At 39.4% G+C, this 21,698-nt stretch overlaps 1 protein-coding gene across 1 annotated transcript in view; it reads right to left on the reverse strand.

Moving 5' to 3' along the window:
- Window positions 1-5,628: 5,628 nt before the first annotated feature.
- Window positions 5,629-21,698, reverse strand: part of CDKAL1 (CDKAL1 threonylcarbamoyladenosine tRNA methylthiotransferase) — a 664,051-nt gene continuing 647,981 nt past the window's right edge. Inside the window, exon 16 of the mRNA XM_073331895.1 lies at window positions 5,629-6,271. Coding sequence (XP_073187996.1) covers window positions 6,077-6,271 — 195 coding nt within the window. The 3' untranslated portion in view covers window positions 5,629-6,076. The remainder of the gene's footprint in view (window positions 6,272-21,698) is intronic.

A 21,698-nucleotide genomic window follows, 5' to 3' on the forward strand; every position in this document is an offset into this window, starting at 1 on the left:
AGCACTTTCTTTGCGGTTATGTTGCTTCAGTATTGTATGGATACCTTTAAAATTAACATGTAGTAGGTTACAATTTCCCCACTCACCAACCAGAGAGTGAGGCTGGTCCACTTACCCTAAGAAAAAAGGTTTGTTTCACTTGAATGATAAAACACTGGGGCCTGGTCTACACTACAGACATGTATCAGTATAACTATGCCACTGAGATGTGTGAAAAATCCACTCTCTAGAGCGATGTAGTTATACCGCTGCTAACCGCCCCCATGTAGATGCCCAGGAAGGTGGATTAACTACGCCAATTTGAGTCATGATTAACTACACCAATCAGCGTAGGAGCGTCTTCACTTAAGCGCTACACTGGCGCAGCTGCACCAATGCAGCATTTTAACCTGCCCTAAATCAGAAAGAATGAAATACAACGCTAAAGAAAGACAACAGTTAGCTGGTGTTTAACTAGCCCAGTTTTGCAGCGATCACTGTTGTTTTAACTATCTAACCCAAGGGCTTTTCCTGCCACTATTGAAGTCAATGGAGGCTTTGCAAGTGGGCACTAACTCCCATGAGTCTATTCCTCAGCCCAGACCTGCACTGCAGTTTTATAGGTATTCCCTAGCTTTCCCATAGACTTCTTCTGTCCTGCTCACATCAATGCCACAGCTTTACAAAAGTTTCCTCACTTTTTCCTATTCTTGAGCATGAAGTATAATTTTAATTTTTAAATTAAAAAGTTAAGTGTTTATTAATGTTTATAAATATAACAAATGCAGTTAAAATAAAACTGTTTAGAACACTTGCAAACTATCCCCTTGTCCCCTGAAATATATCACGTATTCAGAAAAAAAATTGTTTTTATATATTATATATATGTAGCAAAACAATACCCATCCTTCCAGGTCCCCAGAACTCTTCCATGTTACTACTTTATCTTTGTCTTAGTCAGTCCCTGAAATAACACTTATCATGACAAGCTATTTTAAAATATAAGCTTAGTATTAACACACATTTTCACAGACATATTTATAGACATCCTGTGTGTGGGCAGAGCAAGCCACCCTCCGTATGTATTCCAATGAACTGGAAGATTGGAGCTTTTAAACTGTCAGACCTGTGTATGGGTAAGAGAGACTCTATTTTCACTCATATCACAGTGAAAGATTAGCAGCTTGAAATCAGTTTGACAGTTTCAGTTACTCTATTGCATACCACAGGGAATTTTAATTCCAACCTGTGAAATTGTAATTGCTTCTCAAGAAGAACAGAGGGATTCTGGGTAATGGCCATAGCCAAGATCAGTGTCAGAGTTGCCAGTTGCTGCCACTTCAGATATTACTGGCTGTTATTCAAAAATCATTCCAGCTTTCCATACGGGAAGTTGAACTAGGGAGTGAAACTAAATTAACAGAAGCTGTCAGATGTTCAGAAATATGCAGGCAGCGATGTGACAGAGGTGTAGGAACTCTCCTCAAAAGGTACCTTTTCTCTTTCTCGCTTTCTTAAAAATAAGGCTTATGCAAAAAGACAATTTGTGTTTTATGCTCATTGTTAAATGAGGATGTCATCAGTAAAAGAATGCCGTTTAATGGAAGGATTAAATGTCAATCCTGCCCAAACAGCAGGAAAAAAACGTTATCAGGTTGGTGTTTAGAGCAGATTTAACATGCCCTTGCCATTCAAGTTTTGTAGTGTGATAGATTCCTCACTGAAAAGAGTTTGAAGTAGAGAGCACAAAGCTAACACAGTCATCCAAAAACAAGCACAGTTGAGGCTCCTTTTTGTTTGGGGAAAAAAGTAGGGTTGTCAATTAATCGCAGTTAACTCATAATTAATTATGATTAAAAAATTAATCGCAGTTTTAATCACACTGTTAAACAATAGAATACCAATTGAAATTTATTAAATATTTTGGATGTTTTTCTACATTTTCATATATACTGTATTCTGTGTTGTAACTGAAATCAAAGACATTATTTTTTATTACAAATATTTGCACTGTAAAAATGATGAACAAAATAAATAGTATTTTAAATGAACCTCATACAAGTACTGTCGTGAAAGTGAAACTTACAAATGTAGATTTTTTTTGTTAAACATAACTGCACTCAAAAAAAATTGTAAAACTTCAGAGCCTAAAAGTCCACTCAGTCCTACTTTTGTTCAGCCAATCACTAAGACATACAAGTTTGTTTACATTTCCAGGAGATAATGCTGCCCTCTTCTTATTTACAAGTCACTGGAAAGTGAGAATAGGCATTTGCATGGCACTTTTGTAGCCAGCATTGCAAGGTATTTACAGCCCAGCTGTGTTAAACATTTGTATGCCCCTTCATGCTTCAGCCACCATGTCATAGGACATGCTTCCGTGCTGATGATGCTCTTTAAAAAAATAATGTGTTAATTAAATTTGTGACTGAACACCTTGGGGGGAGAACTGTATGTCCCCTGCTCTGTTTTACCCACATTCTGCCATATATTTCATTATATCAGTCTTGGATGATGACCCAGCATATGTAATTCATTTCACTATAGATTTCACAACGCAAAGAAGGTACCAATGTGAAATTTCTAAAGATAGCTACAGCACTTGCCCCAGGGTTAAGAATCTGAAGTGCCTTCCAAACTCTGAGAGGGATGAGGTGTGGAGCATGCTTTCAGAAGTCTTGAAAGAGCAACACAATAATGCGGAAACTACAGAACCTGAACCACCAAAAAAGAAAATCAACTTTCTGCCAGTGGAATCTGACTCAGATAAAGAAAATGCATCAGCCCACACTGCTTTGGATTGTTATCAAGCAGAATCCGTCATCAGCATGGACGCATATCCCCTGGAATGGTGGTTGAAGCATGAAGGGACATATGAATCTCTAGTGCATCTGGCATGTAAATATCTTGGGACACCAGCTACAACAGTGTCATGAGAACACCTGTTTTTCACCTTCAGGTGACATTGTAAACAAGAAGCAGGCATTATCTCCCACAAAAGTAAACAAACTTGTTTGTCTGAGCGATTGGCTGAACAAGAAGTAGGACTGAGTGGACTTGCAGGCTCTAAAATTTTACATTGTTTTATTTTGAATGCAGGGTTTTTTGTACATAATTCTATATTTGTAAGTTCAACTTTCATGATAGAGATTGCACTACAGTACTTGTATTAGGTGAATTGTAAAATACTATTTCTTTTGGTTTTTTTTACAGACCAAATACTTGTAATCAAAAGTAAATATAAAGTAAGCATTGTACATTTTGAATTCTGTGTTGTAATTGAAATCAATATATTTCAAAATGTAGAAAACATCCAAAATATATAAATGGTATTCTATTATTAACAGTGAGATTAATCGCACGATTAATTTTTCTAATTGCACAATTAATCGAGATAATTTTTTAATCTCTTGACAGCCCTAAAAAAGAAAAGGGGTTGATTACTAACTAGCCAAAGACATACTTAAATGGTTACTGTGAATGAATATATGTGTGAGAGAGTGAGGATGCATAGGCTTTAGGGATATCTATCTATATAGATAGATATATATATTTTTGCAGTGTGCTTCATGGGGCAAAGGCTACCTTTTATTTCTGTGTTTCTACAACATCTAGGACAGCAAAAGAGGATCCTGATCTATGACTGGGGTTCCTAGATACTATGGTGATACAAATTCAGAGTAGACTCAATGTATCAGATTTCTCAAGCACTGTGATGGTGCATAGAGGGATGCTCTTTTGTTTAACTAGGTCTCAAACCATAATGATGCTGTACAATTTAAAAATTAACACCTTGAATGGCACTCAGAAGCAGCTGGGAAGCCACTGGGAGCACATAACAGATATAACGTACTCACACTGACCTGCTCCATAAAATAGAGTTGCACTAGTTGAAGTTTATCATTAATCTACAATGGTAGCCTCAAGTAGCAAACAGTTGGGATTCAGTTTGTGTTTTGCCTGAAAGCCCAGTTGAGTTCTTATTTGATTAGAATTGGTTTATCTATCCTTGATCTATACCCAAAGTTTACCAGCCACAAATCAGGCAAATAAAGAATGTTCTATAATAGAATGTGTAAGAGAAACCCCTCAAAGTCAAAAGGAAGATGGAAACATACTGATTATTTAAGGACTTCCAAATAACTTTGGAAGACTTGATTTGAGAACCACAGTATATGCAGCCATTTTCTCCTACCTTCTGCTGAGATGCATTTCTTTTTGCAAAAATTCTGAGATTATAAAAAGTTGTTGATGAAATTCTGGCTGCAACTAAGTCAATGGGGCCAGGAATCCACCCTGTTAATTTATCCACAAGCATATTAAGGATAAACAGCATGAACTATGGGTATGCATTTTTGGAAATCTGTACAAAGATAACAATTTATTTACAAGGTACTCTGGTGGAGAGCTGGAGAGAAGATATGGATACAATGGACTCTTAAAAGTGGGTAGAGGGTAGAATTTATTTGTATATCTTATTTCTACAAGATGACATTTTTCCTGATTTATTGATGATAGCAATACTCTTGCAATTTTATTGTGATTCTCATAATATCTGGTGTTTTTCTGCATGCCTCAGCTCCTGGAATCAAGTGTTTCAGTGAGAATTTCAGCTTTCATTTTTTTAAAGTAAGTTTCTAGCCCTCATAGTTGTGGAGAAAAGCCTCAAAAGGTGAACAGAGCTCGTTTCACTGAAACAAAATCTCAAAATCTGCTCAAAATTTCAAGAGGCTCAAGTCTGCAAAACAAATAACAATCCAACTTATAAAAAAACCTCTCACAATTTTAAAGCCCTTGAAATTGGCAATCTTGGATCTTGTTTGTAGTCATTACAAATTCATATTTTCTGAAGATAAGCATGTTTCTTACTGAAAGACTAATGATGGATCTTCCTGTTTAATTATCTGTAACTATTATGAATCCTCGCTTTAATTATGTTTCTTTGAAAGGTACACAACATTTTTACTCAAGTTATTATTTATTTGTACTACATTAGTATCTAGGAACTCAACCAGGACTGAGGCCCGTGTGCTAGGCACTGTACAAATACATAATCAGAGACTGTCCCTGACCCAAGGAGCTTAACCAAGATAGACAGCTTGGGTGAGGCCACAGAGAAGGGAACTGACTTGAACTAGGTCATGCAGCAGGTTCACTGGCAGAGCTGGGAATGGAGCGGAGACTTCCTGAAAACATCCAGTGCTCTATCCACTAGATAATGCTACCTCCTTGAAAAGAATAGAGTTAAAAAGAACAAACAACAATTTGTGGTGTATGTGAAATGTTATTTCCCCAATAACAAAGTATTCTCACATTACTTATATAAGGCCTGATCTAATGCCCACTGAAGAGAACGGGAAGATTCACATTGATTTAAATGGGCGTTGGGTCAGGCCTATGCTGATCCCACTAAATTTGCCTTTTACAGAAATTCATGAATTTCCCACTCAACAATAACAAACAAAAGTGTTCAAATTATTTCTGTGTAACAGTTCTTTTTTCATATATTTAGAACAAAGTGAGTATGTTCTTTAATGTTCCTAGTTAGGAGGCTGAGCTACTGATGTTTCTTTGTTGTAGGCCAAAAATTACTTTAGACATGGCTGACACACCAGCGGTGACAGATGACAAACTGCAATGGTCGAACAGTTCTACTACTGAATATTTGATTTTAATATACAAAGACAAGCATCAAGAAAAAGGTTTAAGGCAGCTTCAAATGCTCAGCATCCCAAGATCAATACTTCTTCAGAGAAAACATTCCTTAACAATTTAATGGGTTTCCTACATATGCATTTACCTGAAGCTACGTAAAAGACAAAATAAGCAAACACCTGCTTTTTCTTTAAAAAGAAAAAAAAATCTACAAGAGAAAAAGTCTGATGTGACAACCCATTTTCCTGCTCTTGATAAAATAACCACAGCATGCAAATAGGGGCAGGATGCATCTCACTTAAACTGTGGATGAAAGGAAAGGCTTAGGGTGAGTACAAATTATTGCTCAGTTTACATCTGTTTTTTAAATAGATTTCCTCTGAAGATTTTAATCAGCACTTTATTTTTGTTCACAAAAGCTTCATTCAGTTCAGTGTTCTATTTAAACACCTCCATAATAAAAAGTAACAAGAATTGCCAGTAAAGCCAGGCTGACAGACAGCATCTTCAGTCCACCTCCTTCTTGCTGCCAAGGAAGTTGCATCACCTTCCTGGAACTCAATGATGCTTTTTCTCGGATTCCAGCAGAAGGGCATGCTTTCAAATTCAAGCCATTTTCCAGCACATATCTGAACTCCTGTGGAGAAATGCAGGAATTAGATTAAGCTTGCATGCTAATTACATTTGATGATGTATATCAAGTACAAAGGAAATCTCCCCTTAGTAATAATGTCCCTTTTAAAGTCAAACAATACTTCAGTCTGTACTGCATCTTGAATTCTTCTTGTTTATCTCGTTCATTTCTCAGATATGGTGAAGAACTTGTGCTGATGCCATACCGAGTCAGTCTCTTCAGTGAAATTAATTTCCAAATCAATAAAACTGTTAACAGCACAGACAAATTGCTTGGCAACAATGTCAAAGAGAAGTTGTTTGGGAGGGTGTCTTTTTTTGTTTTGCTACCCTCCCACTCTTTGGTTCCTTCAAATGGGACTGTATAGCTAGCAATACAGGGAAACAACAACATTGCCATTTTTTCCACAGCAGGGCCCTGCAAATGTCAATCATTGTGTCTATCCCTGGTGTGCTATCTCAGTGATGTTCTGAAGTCCTCCCCCAGCACTTTCCCCCTGACCCTCACGAGGCAGCTGTGCTAAAACACTCACCTTCTTGTTCATATTGAGTCTCAAGGTCCCCTGCTAGGGCTGCTATTACCACTGTCAACGTGATTAAAAGCACCAACAGTTCTCACTAGCGGCAGGATCTATACTGTAGCATGGTTAGGCACGCTGAGTCGCCATTTCAGACTTAATTTTACCATTCAGACGTAAAGCTAACGGAAGTGTTCCTACTGCAATACATATCTAGTTCAACAGAGTTTTATGGTTAAAAATCAGTGTCTGTTTAAATGCCATCAGAATACATCAGCAAGAAGGTGTAAATGATGGAAAACAGTATAAAACAAAAAAGGTTTACTAATATGTTGTCATAACATTTAATTTTTTCATTCTGTTTATTTTGGCTTATGCTTGGTTTATGTTACATTTTTTCCTAGACTCATTTTCTTTCTTTCAAGAATTTCTTTAATAAATTGGAATGAACCACTTGGATTTTAACTTCCTGAAATCTCCCATTTTAAAATATTTTTGGAGAGTCACCTTTTGCCCCTCACTTTTTCTACCTGGGCATCATTACCTTTGCTTTCCACTTGTACTACCAAGTGCCTGTCTGAACAATCATACAGTACATTCCTAAGCAGCTGTAACAAGGTTGTGTGCATGTTTGTCCATGGCTAATGTAGCTCCTGACTCAATACAACAAATATTACCAACTGAAGGTGCCTGCCCACATCTAAGTGGGACAGCACAACCTAAATAGTTGACTTGCAGCCTGCTTCCTTTATCCACTCCAGGATTAAATACTGTTATAGTATTTGTGGAATGAAAATTATTATAACTGCTTAGATAAACAAATATCAAAGGGGCAAAATGACAGCCTCAGGTAAGTGCTTTAACATCTGAGGTGTTGTTAATTCAGAGTGCACGCAATGCTAGTTGGAGGATTACTGACCATGTAACCTGTGAAACGAAGATGACTTGCTACATGTACAGTAGGTAAAAGATTGTCAGGAAGGAAGCAGAAATAAGTCGACAAGTATATTGGGACATAGTGCTTTCCAGTTAAAGCATGAAAACTAAAGGATTCCAGGTCTGCATCACTACATTGTGAAGAATGTGTTCACTTTTCACCACAAAATATTTTATGTGTTGACGGATATTGCTCTGTACTGATAGGTAGAATAATTAAAATCTATTCCTAAGGAATCTAAAAAACTAATAATTGGCTACAGCTATTTTATTTCAAGAGTCAAAGCTACTTAACCTTTACATGCAAAATAAACTGGAAACCACAGAAAACCTATTATTAAGGTTTTTATTTATCTGAAACAAGCTACCCAGTAATATACTCGTTTTTAAGATTGGTCAAAGTTGGAGGAAAACCTCTCTTCGCCTCAGACTGCATGTGTTCAAAATTCTACCCATCTGAGGCAAATCATTTCTTTTCATGGCCACATAAAATATTAGGTGTTTTTCATACTGTCGGTTAGGTAGATTGTGAAAACAATCAAAACAATTTATGATCTGCATTGCTGTGTATGATGGCCGGCCGCAGACACATCCCTCCTATTCCCAGCCCCAACCCCCACACACTCCCAACACCACGACTTGCGAGGGGAAATCTCCCCCAATCAAAACCCAGGTTATTAGGGTCCTTTTAGGCCTGCCACTCTGGCCCTTTTATCTCGCATGGATGGATTGGAAGGGGATAAGAATCTCACTTGTATTTGACAGAACGATTCCAATAAGTCTGATTACTGAGCTCACTTACAATCCTGCATTGCACTAAGTTTATATGGTGGGATATACCATAGTGTCTTGTTTGTGAGAATCTTGATCAAACATGGATTTACTTCCAAGAAAATCTTCAAGGCACATATGTAAGATTCTGAGTTGGTCTAACTTTCACCGTACATAATCTGCATCCAGTGGAAGTATAACATTTCCTTAAATCTAGTTTGAATGGATTTTCATAAACTGCAGGAATTGCAAAAAAGTACTGTATAATGCAATCAAGTGAAACTCAATAGGAATAAAGCTAGACAAGAGCCTGTTTTTCATCTGAAAAACATTTGGATCAAATACACAGGCAACTTTATTATGCTTTTATAATCACGTAGCATATGTATAAAAAGTTGTGTGCCATAACTGAGTCTTGATATTATTTTCCAGACACAAGCAGTTCAGAATTAAAACTGTTGGTAAGCTCATAATTAATAGAAATATTGCTCCCACTAATGAGAGAGAGAAGGGGAAAAAAGTGGGAAGAAATGATCAAACACAAATGCAAAAACAGCCACTGTGAGTCCAGCATCTTGTATTTCCACTGAATTAAGTCTTTCATCTTATTTTGGCAACAGCAAAGTAAACACAAGACTTTGCTAATAAGGTATAATATAAATTATTAAACCATCTAGCATATGATCAAATGCATTTCAGATTATTTTCTGAATAATTCTGCCCTGACAACTGCCAGGAGTAATATATTTTGCATGCTCTTGTACAGCCACATTGATTGCTGTCTTTCTGATGCTCTAGTCCCTGACTGAAATACATACATCAAAACCGAAGGTTTGGCATCTGTCAGTCACAGCCTAGCTTTTTTTTGGGGGGCGGGGGGGGGGTAAGATCTCACTTCATGTTTGTCAACAAAGACCTGATAGCTACTCTTCAGCTGTGAGCTGAGGTTTTAACGGATTCCAAACATTTCTTATATGCAAATTTCTTTTATGGTTCAGGGTATTGTTAGAACTTGAAGTGTTAGCTAACTACAGTAAAAAATTATTTGACTGAATATATCTCAAGATAAATTAGACTGCTGATTTTTTTATTCCAACCATGCAGTACTATAGGGTTTCTCAAACTTTATTGCACCGCGACCCTCTTCTGACAGCCAAAATTACTACACGACCCCGGGAAGGGGGACTGAAGCCTGAGCCCAGGACCCCAGGCAAGGGGGCCAAAGCCCAAGTCCCGCTTCCCTGCGGGGCACCTAAGCTTGAGGGCTTCACCCCTGGGAAGTGGGGCTCAGACTTTGGCTTCAGCCCTGACTCCCATCAAGTCTAATGCCAGGAGTTCGCGACTCACTTTGGGGACCCAACCCACAGTTTGAGAACCACTGCTGTACTAATACACACTTGTACTACTTTGTCAAAAAATAGAGATCTTATATAATCAAGCACAACAAGCATATGTGAAAAATTAAAAGAAAAAATGTTAAAATATGCATTATGCATCATATGCTATTTGAACCACAAACACTTGTTTGTGGCGCTTATATTTTGGAAGCATTTTCATTATTTTCAAAGCAAACAATTACAAAAAGGTCCTACAGAATATATTAGAAAATCATAGCCCTGCTATCAAATTCTACTGGATAGTTATAAAAATGATAAAAAGGGTAACATTTCTTACTTGATTCTATAGATTTATAGAAGTAATTTCTATACAACCCCATTACACATTTTTATAGAGCCCCACATGTTTAATCTCTACCAAATTCTATAGGCTTTTTCCCTAAGGCCAGGTTATGATCTTAAGAGTTGAAAATAATCTGCATATAAATAAATTATCTTTTTCCAAATGTCATTACATAATCCTCACAATGCTAACAACATGTGGCATCCTTGCCATTGTGCATCTCAAGTAACATGCAGTACTATCTAGTTGGAAACAGAAAAAAAATGAATGCAAAAAAAGTAGTTTCTGTTGCAACTTTTCAGTTCCCTAACTTAAGTGTGTTTGGGGCAGCTGATGTGCCATATGTTTCCATCTGTAAAATCTCACCATCCTCTAACCTAAGAACTGACTGATTCCAGATGCCCATTCAAAGCTAGGTAAAAGTTTGCCTATTCATTACAAGAAATGGGAAGTCTTGAAAAATAACCAAAACAGCAAGGCCCTTTTGAAAGAGGAATTTCACTTTGTTTATTCTTTTCATTACGTACGTAGGAAGGGCAGGGGGAGAGAATTGGACACAGGGTAAAATATATAATTAATATATATTTGTTCTCAGTAGAAGGAACAGAGGGAGCCTCACCACGTTTTGGTAATATGCTTTGATTCTTACTCAATTCCAGAAGGAAAATAAATTAATGAAAGCATCGTACAAATAGACTGCAATCTGTAAACCTGTCTTATTATCCATAGATAACATCCAAATCACTGAATCTGACCCGGTCAACTCAGGTCATGACTACCACTAGAAGCTTGCCTGTGGACAAACACAAACAAAATGTTTATTTGATAATGAGGGGTCATGCATAGACTGATTTTAAGCTACAGTGTGTCAGTTTCTCTCAGATCTAACAGTTTCTCTGAGATTCATTGTCCATTATGAAGATCAATTTTTGTTCTGCCCTGCCCTAGCCCCACACGTCAAGACTGCAGCCACATCTTGATGCTTCTTCTTCCATAACATTTCCAAGATCTGGCCTTTTCTTTCTTTCAATATAGCTGCCACACTCCTAAGCCCTCAACTCCCATCAACCTACTCCTCTCTGAAATTGTCCATGCTGTGTGTCTGCCTCAGGCTGAATTTTTATGAATAAATGAAAAGATCTGATAAGGAGCTAAGAGAGAACTGGGACATGCTGGGTAAAGAGAGTGGGAAACTGAATAAGGAGCCCAGTAGGTAGATTGGGACTAGCAGCTGGTGGAAACAGGAATGTGGATGGGGGGGAGGGGAGTGGGTCGGAATTGGGATTGGCTGGACAAGGAGACTGGAATGGGGAGTCTGGAGGAGTAAGACTGGGCAGAGAGACTGGGACTGGAATGAGAAGCCAGAGCGGTGAACACTGGGACTGGCAAGGTAAGCAGAATGGGACTGGGATGTGGAATATGTTGGTGGGGAGCTTTGCTAGTTAGGAAATGCCAGAATTAATTTTGGACTCCTTGTATGTATGTATGCATGATATGATACAGTTTTTAATTATATGATCACATAATTTTTTTCCACATGAACTCTAACTCATTCAGTGCACAGAACGTATGGTGCTCAATTAATGAGGAGCTGTTCAATTTTTCTGTTTTGATAATGTACACACACAAGGGGGCTGAAATGAGTTTGCCCAGGCAGCCTTAACTCTGGCACTTTTATTCCTGTGCTGACCTTTATGTGATCCCCCATATTCACTTTTTCACTCAGATATTCTTTTATAGTACATATAGTTAGGATTTTAAATTCTTAGATTTTTATTTTTTCTTTACACATACCAGAGTTCACAAGGTAGGACAGACCTTAAATCTTTTCATCTCAATCCTGAACTTCCTGTGAATATAGACACTGAAACTGCAAAATCTAAAATACTAAAGCTACCTTTCTGATATCCTACTCTTCTTTGTATTATGAGAGTGCCTAGAGGCTGCAGTTTCACTTTACAAATGTAACAAAGGGTCTGTCTTCACTTCTAGATGGAGGTATAAATTCCAGCTTGAGGAGACATACCTGTCACAATTCTGATCAAGCTACTGTTAAAAATAGAGTGTAGCCATAGTGGCAAGAGTAGCAGGAGGGACTACCTGCCCCAAGTATGTACGTAGCGTCTTGGATGGGTATTTGCTTAGGGCAGCTAACCCCACTCACAGCACCATGGCTACACTATTTTTAGTGCACTGGCTCAATCACAGCTAGCATGGGTAAATCTCCTTATGCTGGAATTTGCCCCTCCAGGGTGATGTTCAGACACACCCAAAGATATGGTTCCTGCACTATAGAGTTTACTATCTAAGTGTAAGACTATAAACTAGAGATGGATAAAGCACAATCGGGAGAAGCGTAAGAAAACAGTGTGATGATATTGGTTGCCACAGAAACCAGTGCTCCCAACAAACAAACTGCCATTGTGAAAAAGCTATGTCCCATTCCTCCCAGCCTCCTGTACTGCAGAAGAATCTGCTCACAGTGGCACAGTCTATCATTATGTAGCAGTCAGTGATTAGACTTAATAAGCTCATCAAAAATGCTTTTTAGTATCAATATGTTGCTAAGACTGACACAGGTAATTCTTCCACTCTGTTGGTTGGCCACATTAGACCTTTTAAAAAATGTTCATGTGCAAACATAATCAGTTCCTGTCAAACACATATAATCTCACTGGTTCTAGGCAACATAATTCCTTGTAAAATCAGAGAAGCTGGATCAATGCGAGTCTCTTCTGTTGTTTTACAATTTAGCAGGGATTCTGGGGCTTACTCATTCAACTCATTTCTCCCACCTTTTTGAAACCCTTTGAAGAAATATTACTGAAATTAGTTAATACTGAAGCTTCTCATCAGGAGTAGAAAAGAAGAAAGTAAGAGAAAAACACAGGAGAGATACTGAAAATGATAAACATATGAGGTGTTTTTAGGGAAAAGGAATATTACAACCTCGTGACCTTGGCTGATTTAATCTTTCAGAAATTGCTATGTTTGGATTAAATATCCCTTCGTGTTATTTCATTTAAATTAAAAAGGCATCACAGTAGCCACTTCTCTTTTCACTCCACAAGGCACTTTCTGAGAAGAAGTGGTATAATCTGTTCCTTTTAGGCTATTGAGAATTATACATCTGGCCCTTCCCCCCTGTCGTCCTATGACAGAACCTCTGATTGTGTTACAGCATCCTCAGTGCCCCTTCCTGTGAGAAACATGAGGTAAATGTCTTGTTGACTGGTTCAGAAGGTTAAAGAATTCCTGACAATCAAGGCATCACTTTTACCACCTTTCCAAGGAACAGATTACAGACTTTGAAAGAATTATCAGTTTGATAGATATACATTCATAAAGATCCTTTTTGTAAAATGATCTTGCTACATGATACTACTACTACTTTGCACCTATCTGGCAATTTATATTTGAGGATTTCAAAGCATTTTACAAACAGGAATAAATTAAGTCTCACAACACCCTTGTTATCTTAAATCTAAGTAAATCAATGCACAGAAAGGTTAAGTGACTTGCCCATGATCACACAGCAAGTCAGTGTCAGAACCAGGAAGAAGACCCAGATTACCTAATTCCTAGTCCTGCGGTTTAACCACTAGACAAAGCTCCTTTCCTGGTGACCAATAATCTATACAGTAGGTGTCATACACAGGTACCCAGTTTTCCTGTATTGTGCTATGTTTTGATTTAGCATTTATGCTTCAGTAGTATCTATTTACCGTGAGTATTGTGAATGTGTCGTTAAGAGAAGATTAAGTACAAATGAATATACTTCATTTGGAAAAGGAAGCAGAAAGAGCATTGTACCGTACGGGGTGGGGAACTCTGCCAGGTCTGGTATGAAATATGGAATGACAGGGTTTAAGGCCAGAAGGGATCACCAGATCATCTAGTCTGTCCTCCTGTATATCATAGGCCACCAACGCCATCCAAAACCCAACAACTGGAATTAGACCAAAGTATTAAAGTCCTCAGGAGACTAAAGTATTGTGCGTCACAGGGACAGAACAGGAGGGACCGAGGTGCACCTCTGGAAATGGCTCATCTGCATGCTTTACCCCAGATGCTGTAAAAGTGTGTTTACAATTTTATCAGGTTCTCCATGTTTTGATTCTTGTACAATCCAATGGCTTGTCTACATGAACATTTAGTTTGCAGTAAGCTGGGATATGAATCTACCCTGCATTAACCTGCCACACTGTTCCTTACGCACCCTAACAGTTCCTTGGTGCACTTTGATCTATCCCACTTTGAAACAGAAGCAGATCAAAGCCCGTGAAGGAACTTGGTGAGCATGGTCCACAGGGACACTTAGTGTTCCACAGGTTAGTGCAGGGTAGAGTCAGACTCCAGCTGGCTGCAAAGGAGAGCAATAACCTTGTGCAATAACTGGAGTTGTCTGAGATGTGTCCCTCTATGGGTGCTCCACTTCAGATGAGCTCATGCCCCTTGCGCCTTTAATTGGAATTTTTTGGTAGTAATACCCTTTTGGCTCACACATTCTCTCTATGGTTCTTTGTGCCCTGCGCCAAGGATACATAGGGATGCACGGGTAAACCACCCTCAGTTCCTTCTCTACCATGAAGTCCTTAGAGGAAACTCTGGGCAGATGGGAAGGAGGGCAAGTAGTGGAGCACTCATAGGGGGACACATCTCGAAGAACTCAAGTTACTGAAGAAGGTGAATAATCTCTCCTTCTTCTTCTAGTACTGTCCCTATAGGTGCTCCACTTCCAGTGGCTACTAGCAGTATCCCTCACCTGGAGACGGGGGCTTCGGAGCCAAGTCCAAGACTGAAGACAATGGTGCATTTCCAATGGCAGCACCTGAACTACAAGTCTGGACTGCTACATTGTGCTTGGAAAGGTATGTATGGAAGTCTGAGTGAGAGCCTTACAAATTTCTACAATAGGAACACTCTTGAGTAATGCCACTGATGTAGATCCTGTGGAATGGGCCAACATCCTAGGAGGAGGCTGTATGTCTGCAGTGTCATACACAATATAACATAATCAGAAATCTACCTGGAAAGTCTCTGGGTGGAAATCACTGAACCTTTACACCTATCTGCAACAGTCACAAACCAGCTGGGTGATTTCCTAAGCCTTAGTTCTGTCCAAATAAAAGGCTAACATCTGCAGTCTGTAAAATGGGTTCCTCTATGGACTTATGTGGCTTTGAGGAAAAATCCAAAGATGGATAACTTGGTTGATGTGAAACTTGGACATCTTCGACAAAAATTTAGGGTATGAGCATAATGAGACATTGTCCTTTAAAAATACTGTAAATGGAGGGTCTGCCATTAGAATCCCTATTTCCCCACCCTGTGAGCAGAGGTGCTAGTTACCAAAACAATTGTCTTCTGAGATAAATTTATGAGGAAAAAGGTGGCCATTGACTCAAAAGGGGGGTGGGTGGGGACGGGACACACCATAAGGCATCTAAATAGTAAATACAAATCCTAGATAGGAGTGGGTTCCTTAACTTGGGGGAATAGGTTCCCCAATCCTCTGAGAACCCTTACAGTTGTAAGATGAAGACTTGAGAATGAAAGGCTGTTAAAACCATCAGTGAACACTGATTGAGCTTATAGACAATCCTGTTTTTTTTTAGCTCCAGGAGGTAATCAAGGACAAACAAGAGGGAAGAGTGAGCAGGTGAACATTTCTCTGGACACACCAAAGGCTTAACCTTTTCCACTTGTGAAGGAAAGTGCATCTCATGGACTCTTTCCTATTGTTCAATAATCCTGTTGTAGCTCCTTAGAACGAATAGTTGCTAGTCCTGTGAACCATCAAGGAGCCAAGTTTGAGACAAAGAATCTTCGGGTTGGAGTGAAGAGTTCAAATGGTATCTTGGCAAAGAAAATGAGGAATGAATGGAAAGCTGAATGCCTGACAAACAGCTATGTGAAACAGGTAAGGATACTATATTTGTCTGGACCACGTTGGGACTATGAATATTGTCCTGGGCTTTGTGGTGCTTGATCTTGTTTATCACTTTCAGAATCTGGGCATTGGGGGAAACACATATAAAAGGCCTCTTGTCCATGGAACAAGGAAAATGTCTTTTCAAAAGGGAAAACTCAATTCCCCCTTGAGCAAAAATGTTTGCATTTCCTGCTGGTCACAGTGGCAAAGAGGTCTACTTTTGGAATTCCCCAAATCACAAAGATTAAACTGAGAGACTGAGAATCTGATAATCCAACTTCCATTTGCTGTCCTGGGAGAAGTACCTGCTGAGTTTGCCTGCTAACCTGTTTTATATCCCTGGAAGGTAAGCTGTTGAAATATGGATGCAAGGGGCTATTCATCAGTTCCAGAGCTTTAATACTTCAGCACAAAGGGAAGGAGATGAGGCCCCTCCTTATTCGTTGATATAGAACGTGAAAGCTATGTTGTCTGTCAGGATCTTTATGCACCTGCTTCTGATTATAGGCAAAAAGAGGATACAGACATTCCTGACTGCCCTCAGCTCGAGAAAGCTGATGTGCAGGTGTGTCACCTGGGCAGACCATTTACCCTGAGAGGTGTGGGTCCTCAAATGCCCTCTCCACCCTATCAGGAATGCATCTGTAATTACAAGTGATAGAGGGAGGAGGCTGAACAAACAGAATACCCTCACATAAAATGTCTGGGTCCTTTCACTGATTGAGTGTGTCTCATACCTGATCTGGGACCGACACCAACTTGCTCAGGCAGTGGTTGTTTCGTGTATAAACAGTCCTGAGTCAGCCTTGGAAACATCCAAGGCAGAGCCTGGCATATAGTTCCACAAAGGTGCAGGTTGCCATGAGTCTAAGTAAATGAAGACAACTTACTGATGTTTGTGGGCTGATTTAAATCTCTGAGGCGAGATTTGCTAACACTGAGAATCTGTTGTAGGGAAGATAAGCCCTGTCTGATATAGCATTAATATTAACTCTATTCTTCATACCATGCTCAAAGTGGATTTCTTTAATGTTGAGCTGCAAACAGCTCGCAGAACAGAGATCTCATCATCTTTATGGCATCAAAAGCTACATTGTAAGACTGGTTGTTGAGAAGACAGTCGCTGAGTTATGAAAAAATGATTATCACCAGATGTCGAAGGTAAGCTGCTCCAGCACTTCTGAGAACACTCTTGGGGCAGGCAAAAGGCCGAACTGGAGCACTCAATACTGAAAGTGATCCTGACCTACTTAAAAAAGAAGGGACTGTTTATGAGATGAATTAATTGCAATATGAAAACAGTCATCCTGAAGGTCAAGACCCAAAAACTAATCCTCTGCTTCTAATGATGGAATTATAGCTGCAAGAGACACCATCCTGAATTTTTGTGACTTCACAAAACAGTTACGGAGTCTCAGATCTAAATCAGTCTTCACCATTCCATTGTTCTTCAGGACAAAAAAACAGCTGGAATAAAAACCCCGCCCTCTATGCTGACATGGATGTGGTTCTACAGCACCTATTGACACAAGGGAGTCAATTTCTTGCATTAAGAGGTACTCATGAGAGGGGTCCCTGAAAAGGGACAGGAAAAGGGGTGGGTGGGTATATGGGAGAGAGGTAAAATGGATAGTGTACCCCAATCTCATAACCTCCAACATCCATTTATTTGATGTGATTCTCTCCCAAGCAGATAGAAAGTGGGAGAGATGGTCTCCAAAAGGTGGAAGGTGGATAGAATGGTGTAGATGCAGTTTGTTCTTGTGGAGTTGTTCCATGCCCTCAGCCAGCCCATCTAAACTGATACTTAGATGATAAGGGCTCAGTAGTAGATGTAGAGGAAGCAGGTGGTCTCTTCTTCCGGAACCTTGACTTCTTCCCGGATGGTTAATAAGGTCTCTGGAATCCTGACAATTAAGTGGTGTGGGATTTTTGAGCCGTTTCGGATCTACTAAACTTCCATTTGTTTATAGGTGTGTAAATCCCCAGGGATCTCAACGTGGCTCTGGATCCTTAAGGGTAGGCAAGGATTCAGCAAATAGCCTGAGGCCATCAAACGGAAGGTCCTCAACCGTGTTTTGGAAACCTCCCTTAGGAATCCAGACAGCTGGGGCCAGGATGCCCTCTGCATGACCACTACTGTAGAGACAGATCAAGTGACAGTGACAGCTGCATCTAACGAGTCCTGCAGAGATGTTCTAACAGTTGACCTTTGTTAATAATAGCCTGAAACTGGTCACACTGATCAGTCAGCCGATGCTCAATAAAGGTGGTAAATTTGGCATAATTTGAGTGATTGTACGTTGCCACGACAGCTCAATAGTTCACAATCCTAAATTAAAGAGTCAAGGATTAATAGGTTTTTCTGCCGAACAGATCAAGGCATATTTGGTTCTTAACATATGGTGTGGCCTTCATATGGTGTTGTCTGCCACACTCATTCACTGCTTTCATAAACAGGGCATTCAGTGCTGGATGAGTATTGAACAAAAATTTAGGGTTCTTAGCCAGGACCTTTTACACGGTGGTGGTATTATCACAGGGGTCTGCCAGATGGATTTGGCAGGATCCAACAGGAGCTTATTAATAAGCAGGGCAACTCAGGTAGAGGGAGTGCACTGAGGATATTGAGCAACTTATGTTGCAACTCCCTGACATCTTCCAAGGGAATCTGCAATGTGTTTAATTAATTCCTGGAAATAGCTGAGGTCATCTGCCATAGTTGGTGTGGGAGGCATAACTGATCCATCTGGGGAAGACGAAGAAGTATTTGTTTCAAGAGTAGCCTCTTTATCTTCCCTGGCCTTTTGCTTCTCAAAGGATTCTCGTGCCTGAGGTAGAGGAGGAGGGATAGTTTGAGTATGGGAGCATCTTTCCTGGTAGTCCCCAGAAGAAAGATTAGGAGTATGGAAAAGTTACTGCTGATATGCAGGCAAAGGATCCCAGTATAGCTACTGTGGGGGGAGGGTGGTCCAAAAGTAATCGGGGGTGCATCCACTGGTGCTCAAACCAGTTCGGTGGAACACAGGTTCATTATTGGTGTAACGCTCCCCTCTTTTCAAAAGTCTCAGGTGGGAAATCCCTTGTCTGAAGAGCAGGTGAATCTTAGATTGAGACATGTGAATTGGAAGAGAGGGAGCCCTAGAACTCTCTGAAGGTGTTGGAGAATCAAGCAGTACCAGGGAAATATCCCATCTCTGAAACTGTGCCTGTCTTGATACTGATAACCTTTTGGTAACCACTAAAATGGGAGTTTTTGATTCCTCCAAACAAGCAAGTTCTGGGAGAATCTGAACTTCTGTGTACTGGGGGGAGGTTTGAAGGACAGGGCACCATTCCATTTTTGGTATTGAGGATATAAGTCATTCTGAAAAGTCCCTTCTTGCTAAAGTAGTTGGTACTGATGTGGATGCCTGGAGAGGCATCAAGACCATATGAGAAGTGTGTCTTCCTAGTACCGAGGCCTTCTTAGTGGTTGATTTTGATGCAGATAGAACTGAAGGAGCTGTGGGTACTGTTCTCTTAGAGACGGAATGCTTCATTGATGCAGTGTCCTGCTTCTGCAGTACCAAAGGTCTTGGTACCAACGCATGCTTGTTGCTCTTTTTCTCAGATGAGCCCAGAGCTCTAGACATAGGATCGGTACCAAGAGTGTCTGGAGCCTCAACTGTATCCAGAGTGGATCGAGAGGTCTCTGCAGTGGTCTTGCTTTGTGGGGACTGAGGTCTTTTTGAGGTAGTCTCCTGCAGAGAATGGCTCCACTTTCTATGGGTCTTCTCTGGATTTGCCTTAGGTAGACCCACATGAACGTGCTAAAGTTGATGGAGGTCTGTATTTTGTTCACTCAGGTTTCAGAGTAGCAGCCATGTTAGCCTGTATTCGCAAAAAGAAAAGGAGTACTAGTGGCACCTCAGAGACTAATAAATAAATTGGTTAGTCTCTAAGGTGCCACTAGTACTCCTTTTCTTTTTGTGTTCACTCAGAGATTGATGTGCAGGGATGGGTCTTCTGGCTCGGATCTGAGGTCTGCTGGAGAGTCTCAGTTTTAATAAAGCAGGCTAATGCACATCTTGAAGCCAAGGCAGAAGAAACTGAGGGTGGTTTGCCCATGTAACCATATTTAGGCTTGGGGCATGGCACAAGGAAGTGCAGGGCTCATGTGTGGGCCAAAACTACTAAACTACTAAAAAATAAAGGGAAAGCAGCATTTTTCTTCTGCATAGTAAAGTTACAAAGCTGTATTAAGTCAGTGTTCAGCTGTAAACTTTTGAAAGAACAACCATAACGTTTTATTCAGAGTTACATTTCAGAATTACAAATAACCTCCATTTCCGAGGTGTTCATAACTCTCAGGTTCTACTTTACCAAAAATCTCCAATTAAAGGCACAAAGGGTGTGAGCCTGAAGTGGGGCACTCATCAGAACCTTACTCAAAGAAGAACTAAATGTCTATGTAGACAAGCCCTTAAAGTGCTTTTAGCATTTAAAGCCTGTTCTATATTCTCACTCAGCATCTTTATATCTTAAGATAGTTGTGAACTGGGTGGCCTTTATTCTGCCTTTGCATTAATGTATTTAATTAAAAAATGACTTACTACTGGCCACTTGTGACCTCAGTAATAATAAAAAGTTGAAGAACGTACTGAGTGCACATTCAGTAATGTTAGCTAAGGAACAGGATAGATTAAAGCTGTCATATAACCTAGTAGCATTAGAAAAAGTTGTGACAATTTCAGCTTGTTCTTAATAAAACAAATACAGTAATTGGTGAAATTCACATACTTTATTAATTTTGGGAAGAAGTACCTATGTGCACAGACTGTTGTTTTATTTACATCCTTTATACTCTCTCAGAATAACAAGATTTAGCTGGGAGGTTTATAGCTCTCACCTCTGTAATTGCAAAAACTCAGGTTTTTAATTATGCTTGGGAGAGTAGCGAGGGACTTAGTCAGTTTTCTGGTACATAGTGGGCTGACATAACTCCACTAGCAGGGATGACACACATCAATACAAATACTAAATAGCATTAATATTGCTGTTCCTGTAACCTGAACATCGGAGGCATTAGACAAAAAAAGTACATGGATTTTTCATGTTACAAAATTTCATTTTTAAGTACAGACACTTTTAGATTTGTTTACACTTCCAACTATTTTTACCAGGGCTGTTGATTAATCGCAGTTAACTCACGTGATTAACTTAAAAAAATTAATCACGATTCATCACCGTTTTAATCGTACTGTCAAAGAACAGAATACCAATTGAAATTTATTAAATATTTTGGATGTTTTTCTACATTTTCCTATATATACTGTATTCTGTTTTAATTGAAATCAAAACGGACTTTTTTATTACAAATATTTGCACTGTAAAAATGGTAAACAAGAGAAATAGTATTTTTCAATTCACCTCATACAAGTACTGTAGTGCGATCTCTTTGTCGTGAAAGTGAAACTTACAAATGTAGACTTTTTTTGTTACATAACTGCAATCAAAAACAAAACAATATAAAACTTCAGAACCTACAAGTCCACTTGGTCCTACTTCTTGTTCAGCCAATCGCTCAGACAAACAAGTTTGTTTACATT

The sequence above is a fragment of the Lepidochelys kempii genome, chromosome 2 (assembly GCF_965140265.1).
Source record: "Lepidochelys kempii isolate rLepKem1 chromosome 2, rLepKem1.hap2, whole genome shotgun sequence".
NCBI lineage: Eukaryota > Metazoa > Chordata > Testudines > Cheloniidae > Lepidochelys > Lepidochelys kempii.